The 9,052-nt window shown below is 39.0% G+C and overlaps 1 protein-coding gene across 1 annotated transcript in view; it reads left to right on the top strand.

Moving 5' to 3' along the window:
* The window catches only part of Ppef1 (protein phosphatase with EF-hand domain 1), a 77,156-nt gene that overhangs the window by 171 nt on the left and 67,933 nt on the right, over positions 1–9,052 (top strand). Inside the window, exon 2 of the mRNA XM_055615732.1 lies at positions 1,504–1,618. Coding sequence (XP_055471707.1) covers positions 1,504–1,618 — 115 coding nt within the window. The remainder of the gene's footprint in view (positions 1–1,503; positions 1,619–9,052) is intronic.

Here is a 9,052-nt window from a genome sequence, read left to right as displayed (position 1 = left end):
TTTTTTTTAACCTAGTGAATAGATATTTTCTCAGGGGCACAGTAACTTTCTTTTAATTTGTAGGCATAGAGCATCTCCCTTTTCACTTTCTAAAAATACTTTACAAACTTTAAAATCCATCATTTAAAATATATATGGTTCGATGATTTTCATGTAGTCACAGGTTGTATAATTATTAACACTATCTAATTGTAGAACATTTTTATCATCCCCATCAAAGTATTATTTTTTTCCCTTACCCTAAACAGCTAATGTTCTGTTTTCAGTCTCTGTTTATTTGCCTATTCCAGATATTTCATATACATGAAGATGTATTATATTGGCTTTTTGTATTTGGCTTCTTTCACTAAACAGTGTTTCTAATATTTGTCTATTTTGGAGCATGTATCAATACATCATTTCTTTTATGGCTGCATAATATTTCATTGTATACCACACATTTGTTTACTGATTTATCAGCACATGGATATTTGAAAATTTTATACCTTTGGCTACTATAAATAATGCTGCTATGAGAATTCACATACACATTATTTATGGATATGTCCTCATTTACTTGGGTATATATGTGGCTAGGAGATGAATTGTGCCATCATATAGGTAACTTTATATCTAATTTTTTGAGTAACTGGCTTAAGTTCTTCTACAAGGCTGAACACTTTTACATTTCTACCAGTTATGTACAAGGGTTCTACTTATTCCTCTGATTGATATTTATTATTTTATTTTGATGACTGCTCTCCTAATATGTGTGAAGTGATGTCTAAATCTAATTTTGACTGACAGTTCTCGAGTTAATAATATTCTGTGTCTTTTTATCTACTTTCCATTTGTATACCTTCTTTGGAGAAATAGCTATGCAGAGCCTTTGTTCGCTTTAAAATCAATTGTCTTTTCATTATTGAGTTGTAAGAGTTATTTTTTAATTAAATTTTTATTTTTGATATTAATTACAGTTTATTTACTTTGTATCCCAGCTGCAGCCCCCTCTCTCATTCCCTCCCAGTCCCACCCTCCCACCCACTTTTCAATGGCAAGTGGCAGTGTTTCAAAAAATGAAGAGGTATAACTCTTTTCTTTTCATTCCTTGTTTTGTTTCCTTTTTTCCTCCCCATTTTAGATGATTCTTATTGTAATTCTTTTATCTGAACATTTTCTTTAGGCAGTTGGCCTCCCTGACCCCACTTTCCCATCACTCCTCTTGATATCTAAGGGCCAAGAATAATCAGAAGTATTTTAAGCAAATTAATAATGTCAAAATAGAACATGAGACTGTAAATAATTTTAGGAACCATTCGTTAATTCAATTACAGATATCTTCTAAGGGCTTTTTATGTACTAGATACTATGTTAGAATAACCTATTTGAGAATAATTTAATGATTATTCAGAAATACAGCAACCTAAAATGTGCTCATATGCTTCATTTTTTTTATAGTTTTTGACACGCTCATGTCTTTCTCCCTGGTTCATTATCTCTATTTCCTCTACTTTCCCCTCACAGATTCTTCATGCTCATTATGTCTTAGAAGTGCTGTTTGAAGCCAGGAGAGTCTTGAAGCAAATGCCGAATTTCACTCACGTAAGAACCTTTGCTGCCAAAGAGATAACAATTTGTGGTAAGTTTCAGAAAAGAGTTGTCACATTAATATTTAGGAGCCTCTTGGTCCTGCATCATTTGCCTAACTTGAAAACTATATAAATTGGATTGTGTTAAGGGGAAAATGTTAATATAGAATTATCTATCATGATAATACTGTTCCCCATCTTGTCTTTGTTTTGCATACCAGCTGGCAGGAATTAATTATGTGAGAAATTAAAGAACTCTTGTAGCTTTTTCTAAAGGCAGACAGCATTTTCATATGTAAAGACACTGATGGATAGAATAAGTGTTCTTTGCCCTCTGACTAGCTCTCATTATCTCTGTACCATGTTGTTGTTTTTTTCCAGGTGGGCCTCTGTATGCATGCCACTTCTACTGGAAAGAGAAACACCCAAGGCGGGGTGGAGATTAAATTCTTTTCTGCCCTTGGCTGCTGTTTTAGATTTTCCAATTGGTCTTTGCAGCTTTCAAAGGAGTGGGAATGTCCCCAAAATCTGTTCCTGTTCTCCTAAATAATAAGATTTGAGATTTTGTTATCTTCTAGGCCAGCCTGGCAGGATATTGCTTCAAGAAACAGCACACATTGAAATTCATCACAGTTGGTGCTCAGTATGCTTACACTGTCTGCGAGCGGGGCACATGGAAGGAACAGTAATTCCCTAACTTCTAATTAAGCCTTTAGGTTACAAAACAGTGATTGTTATTTTCCAAATCAGTTTTTAGCCCACGTTCTCTTACTCTGGCAGGTAGAGTGGATTTGACAATGTAATTAAACCCTTTCCATTCCCAGCATCTCATAGTGATGACAGGGACTTGATATAGCAGTGTGTATCTCATGACATGGCCTGACTCAGGTTTTTTGAAGAGTCTCTAATGGTTTAATTTCAACCTAATCATGCCACCAGATCTCTCTTGACAATAGTATACCTAACCTTTTATTCAAAGCCATAGCAAGCTTTGCTTTTGATGGAAATGAAGAACTCTGGGGTCATAAGGCTCAGGAAACCATGCCATTCTGTGAATCTTCTAAAGCCTGGGGCTAGGTTTTCTGGTAGAGTGTACATTAACAGTCAAAAACAGATGTTAGGGTCTGTCCCTGTCCATTTCCATTACCCCCAGTTGCCATTGCATTTTTATCTGCAGTGAGGTTACAGATGAGCGCCACTGCACCCTAGAAAAAGAAATGAGTTAAAGGGCATGGGAGTCCTTGAATTCCACAGTATGAGAACTGAAAAGCCCTTACGGCCATGTCCTGGTCCCCTTACTAAAAGCTAAGGCTTTAATTTTTTTCCAGAGTCATCGACCCAACCCAGGGCCTTGCACATGCTAAGCTAGCAATCTATCATTGAAGTGTATTACAGTCCCCTATCTCTTGCTTTTATGGGTGAAATAGAGGCCCAGAGAGAAACACATATTATCATCAATGCAGTTTTACACAGTACCCTGCACCCTGGCTCACACGGCCAGTCAGTGATGAGATTAGGATTAAAAATGAGGTCTTCTATATTCCAGACTAGGGAGAGTGCCATTTTTGTACTTGTCTGGCTAATATTTCACTTATCATCTTAAGTAAAATACTGGAGACTAGGTAAACTGTACAAATTACTCATTTAAGAGACCCTACATTTGGGACATTTATTTCCAGATATTTTTGCCCGCATAGTACTTTTGGTAAAGAGGAAAGCAAAAAACTCTACATTATATATATAGGATGGTATTGAATTCTTGATCCTTCTGCTTTAGCTTCTTGAAGTTTTGTTGTTGTTGTTTAGTTGATAATTCATGTTATAGATCATAATCAGTTCTACACTCATGTTGTTATTTGCAGTGAAAATATCTTCATGTCTTCATGTCTTCTTCCCCATGATACGTTGACCAGCTAGAAACTAAAAATATTTTATAGATTCCTTTTATCCCCTGTCTGCTGTGACTAGAACCAAGAATCCTCAACTTGTAATATGCTGAAACAACTTCATATTTTAGCATGCTAGCTATTATAGTCCTTCATATTCAGATTTCTGTATGTGTGATGGTGGTGGTGGTGGTGGTGGTGGTGGTGTGTATGCATACCTGTGAAAACCAGAGATCGATGATGGATGCCTTTCTCCATTGCGGTCCACTTGACTTTTTGACTTTTTGAGACACAGTTTCTCACTGACCCTGGAGCTCACTGATTGGCAAGGCTGACCTGCCAGTGTGCTCCAAGGATCTACTCGTCTCGGCTGCCTTGGGCATTGAAGTTACACGTGGGTATCACTGCACCGTGTTTTTTACTTGATTGATGGGGACTGGAAGTCAGGTCTTTTTGTTTACATTTATTTATTGTTTTATTAATTACAGTTTATTCACTTTGTATCCGAGCTGTAGCCCCCTCCCTAGTTCCCTCCCAATCCCACTCTCCCTTCCTCATCTCCTCCCATTCCCCTCCTCAAGTCCACTGATAGGGGAGGTCCTCCTCCCTTTCCCTCTGGTCCTAGCCTGTCAGGTATCATCAGGACTGCCTGCATTTTCTTCTGTGGCCTGGTAAGGCTGCACCCCCCTCAGGGGGAGGTGATCAAAGAAGCCAGCCACTGAGTTCATGTCAGAGACAGTCCCTGTTCCTATTACTAGAGAACCTACTTGGACACAGAGCTGTCAGAATGGTCCTTGGTTGGAGTATCAGTCTCAGAGAGGACCCCTCTGCCCAGATTATTTTTTTTTCTTTTTGCTCTGCTTGTGGAGCTCCTGTCTCTGACCCAGCTGTCATTGAGCAGTGAGCTGTTCAGTTTCCATGTGTGTGTAGGCATTTTGCTATTTATTTCTGTTGTTGTTGATATCCACCTTTAGTCCCTGGTGGTCAGATAGGATACAAGGGATTATTTCAATCTTCTTGTATCTGTTGAGGCTTGCTTTGTGACCAACTAAATAGTGTATTTTGGAGAAGGTTCCATGTTGGTATAATCATCCATGAGGTGCTGAGAAGAAGTTAAATTCTTTTGTGTTTGGGTGAAAGTTTCTGTAGCTACCAGTTAGGTCCATTTGATTCATAATCTGTGTTATAGTCATTGTTTCTTTGTTTAATTTTTGTTTTGTTGACCTGTCCATTGTTGAGAATGGGGTGTTGAAGTCTCACACTATTAATGTGTGGTTTAAGTGTTATTAATGTTTCTTTTACAAATGTGGGGTCCCTTGTATTTGGGGCATAGATGTTCAGAATTGTGATGTCTTCTTGGTGTAATTTCCCTTTGATGAGTAGGAAGTAACCTTCCCCATCTCTTTTGATTAATTTTGGTTGAAAATCTATTTTATTAGATATTAGAATGGCTATTCCTTCCTGCTTCTTGGGTCCATTTGCTTGGAAAACTGTCTTCCAGCCCTTTACTCTCAGGTAATGTTTATCTTTGTGACTTAGGTGTATTTCTTGTATGCAACAGATTGTTGGGTCTTGTTTACATATCCATTCTGTTAGTCTGTGTCTTTTTATTGGAAAGTTGAGTCCACTGATGTTGAGAGCAATTAATGACCAGTGGCTGTTAGATCCTTTGATTTTGCTGTTGGTTGTGGTAGTAAACATGTGTGCTTGGCTACTTTTAGTTTTGCTGTAGTGAAGTTATTTATTTCCTGTGTTTTTTTCCTGACTCTAGCTAGTTTCCTGGGTTGTACATTTTTTCCTTACAGTATCTTCTGTAATGCTGGATTTATGGATAGGCATTGTTTAAATTTGTTTTTGTCATCGAATATCTTGTTTTCTCCATATATGAGGACTGAGAGTTTTGCTGGGTATAGTAGCCTGGGCTGACATCTGTGTTCTCTTAGGATCTGCATGATATCCGTCCAGGCCCTTCTGGTTTTTATAGCCTCTGTTGAAAAGTCAGGTGTGATTCTGATTTGTTTGCCTTATATGTTACTTGGCCTTTTTCCCTCAAAGCTTTTAGTATTTTTCTTTGTTCTGTATTCTTACTCTTGATTATTATGTGGAGGGAGGATTTTCTTTTCTTGTCTAATTTATTAGGTGTTCTGTAGGCCTTTTGTATGCTTATAGTCTCTCCTTTAAGTTGGGGAAATTTTCTTCAATGATTTGTTGAAAATATTTTCTGGGCCTTGGAGGAGGGAATCTTCTCTTTCGTCTATTCCTATTATTCTTAGGTTTTGTCTTTTCATGTTATGTTGGATTTCTTGGACGGTTTGTGTCAGGAATTTTTTTAGATTTATTATTTTCTTTGATGGATACATCGATTTCTTCCATTGTTCTTCCACACCTGAGATTCTTTCTTCCATCCCTTATAGTCTGTTGGTTATGCTTACCTCTGTACTTCCTGTTTTCTTCCCTACGTTTTTCCTCTCCATGATTTCCTGATTTGTGTTTTCTTTAATTTTTCCAATTCTATCTTCAGATCTTGAAATGTTTTTTTTTTATTTCCTTTACCTGTCTGACTGCGTTTTCCTGTTTTTCCTTCAATTCCTTCACCTGTTTGTTTGAACATTCCTCTGTTTCTTTTATTTCTTTCAGTGACTTAATTATTTTTTCTCAAGGGCCCAGGTGGGACTGCAGATACTGATACATCAACAAAGACCATACACAGAGAGGACCTAGAGCCCCTGGTCAGATGTAGACCATAGACATAGACAGCTCAATCTTCATGTGGGACACCTAGTAGTAAGGGGAGAAGAGAAAGTCTCTGATATGAACTCTGTTGTCTGCTCCTTGATCACTTTTCCCTGGTGGGGTGACCTACATAGCCCACAGAGTAAGAGGATCCAGGCAGTCCTTATGGGACCTGATAGGCTAGGAGGAGACTTCCCTTATCAGTGGACTAGGGGAGAGGGATAGGGAAGAGGGAGAGAAGGTGAGACCAGGAGGAGATGAGGGAGGGGGCTACAACTAGGATACAAAGTGAATAAATTGTAAATAATAATAATAATAATAATAATAATAATAATAATAATAATAATGGAGAAAAAAATCATAATACTCTAAAAAAATCATTTCCTCTCTTAAGGCCACAAACTGTTTGGCTACATCTTCCTGTATTTCTTTATAGAAAGGCCATAATCTGTTTGACTTTATCTTCTTCTAATTTTTTACAGATGACCATAATCTGTTTGACTTTATCTTCCTCTAATTCTTTACGCATTTTATTTGTTTCCTCCATTAACCTCTTCATAAGCGTAGATGCCAGGTCATCTTCTTAGATTTCACTTATAATAGAGTGTCCAGGGCTGCTTGCCCCTGAATAAGTGGGTTCTGGAGATACCATATTGCTTTGCCTTTTGTCGGTTGTGCTTTTACACTGACCTCTACCCATCTAGCTATCTCAGGTGTTGGCTGATATTTTCTGGTACTTCCTGGAATCCTGGGGTGGGGAGAATCCCTTAAGCAGGAAGGTGGTTGTTCCTGAAGATGGCCTCCTCGGCTTTTTGGTTACGATCAACTGAATGGCATTGTTTTTCAGGAATTTCCACAACTTACCTCAGGTTTATGGACCTGTGTAGTAACTGTGGTTGTTGGGAGTCAGGGTGTGGGGGCTCTCCTTTCATCAGGAGAAGTCCTGGAGACAGCTGCCCTGCTGCTGGGTTTCTTGCTCTGAATTTAGTGTGCTACTGTTCCTGTTCTTACCCTGTGTTTGCTGGGTACAGCCCTCTTGAAGAACCAGGGAGGCCTGCAGTTTGTTCAATTTAGCTAGGGGGACAGGTTGTGCCTTGGTGCAGTGTCTGGGGCTGATCATGTGGATCCCAGGCCTCTGTAAGTCTGAGATTGGAGTTCTGTGCCCCAGTAGCAAAGCGGTAATCAGTGGGAGGTGAGCACAGCAGCACTCATGCATGGAACAGGAGGCTAGAGCCTGGAGCCTGCTGGAGCCCAGAAACTTTTCCGGAGCTGGGTGTCCTGAGGTCGGACCTGATGTTTCCTCCACCATGGGGTTTCCTCCCGACAGGGAGACCCAGTCTGTGGTGTTTTGGGGTCCACAGTTCAGTCTGGGATGGTGAGTATAGCACGCAGGCACAGGTGAGTAGCTCTGCTAGCGACTGGGCACCTGCTGGAACTGGGAACTTATCTGGAGAACTTTTTGTGGCAGCGGGGTGGGGGGGTATCAGCTGAGTGCCCTGATATCGGAACTGTTTTTTCTCTCACTGTGGGATTTCCCCCCAACAGAGAAACCCAGTCTCTGTTATCCTTGGGCCCACAGTTCTGTCTGGGATGGTGAGTTGGGAGTGCAGGCAGATTTCTGGGATGGTGGCTGAGTGCCCGCTGGACCCCAGGACCTTTCCCAGGGATTGTCTGGATAACATGTGGTCAGTCCTGATTGCTTTCTTTACCATGGGGTTTCATCTCAATTGGAAATCTTAGTCTCTGGTATTGTAGGGCCTGCAGTTCAGTCTGGGATGGTGATCAGAGCATGCAGGTGTGTGGCTCTAGACTGTCGACTGAGTGTCTTTCGGGACCTGAGAACTCTTCTGGGGTTTAGCTGGGTGACAAGAACCCGATTACTTTCCACACTGTGGGGTTTCCTCTCACCAGGGAAACACAATAGCTGGTGTTTTAGGGCCCAGAGTTCCATGTATTGGTAACTGTGCAGTCACTGCTGTCCTGTTCGTCAGACACAGTGTCCTCCTAGCGCCATCATCTTGGATACCCCTCCTCAGGTTTCTTAAATAGCAAGCACTTTAGTTACTGAGTCATCTCTATTACCAATATACTCATATTTTAAAAATGCAAATCATTCTAAAGAAAATTGGGAAAATGAAATAATTACCTAAATATATTAAATATTTATTTAACATCTGGAGTGAGACTATATAAAGGTATTGACATTTAAGTATCAATTAATATTGATGTTACTTGATACTTAATAATTTTATAAAAAGTGCTGATGATGTAGGATTTTCACTTTCTAATTTCTAGTGTAATTGGAGTCTTCTGTTGCATATATTTGATTTATCTTGTTTGTGGAAGTTTTAAATAAACTGAGAAAATGTGTTCTTAAATTAAACAATATGGTATTTAAGTAGAATATAAAATTTAAACACTGATTATGAAAGATAAATATATATATATATATTTTTAGGTAAAATATTTATAGAATTTTTGAGTATTTATACAGTCACTCTTATTTTTTAAATAATGAGTCATATATTTAATAGTTTCCTTTTGTTTTTTTTCTTAACTGCCTCATCAAAAAGAATCTCAATTATCTAGTCATAAATTTTAAACTTTTAAAGTAAAATAAAGCAAACCCAACAGTGAATGGCTACGTATTTAGCCACTGATTAAACGCATGTATTGAGCGCCTGCAATTTTCTAGGTAGTATGGTAGGTCCCTGGAGAGTCAACACTTCCTGTAATAGGTGTTTTTGTTGCTCTTCCAGGCATTAAAATGTAGGCAATACAGAGGAAATCATTCTGAGGTTTCATTTTGAGGTGAGAGAATGCTGGGCTTGAATTTTAGCTCAGATTTAGGTGGCAGGGTGACTG

The sequence above is a fragment of the Psammomys obesus genome, unplaced genomic scaffold (assembly GCF_907164565.1).
Source record: "Psammomys obesus unplaced genomic scaffold, mPsaObe1.curated_primary_1811, whole genome shotgun sequence".
Taxonomy (NCBI): domain Eukaryota; kingdom Metazoa; phylum Chordata; class Mammalia; order Rodentia; family Muridae; genus Psammomys; species Psammomys obesus.
The sequence above is the reverse complement of the archived record's forward strand: the minus strand, read 5'-3'. Positions and strand labels throughout refer to the sequence as shown.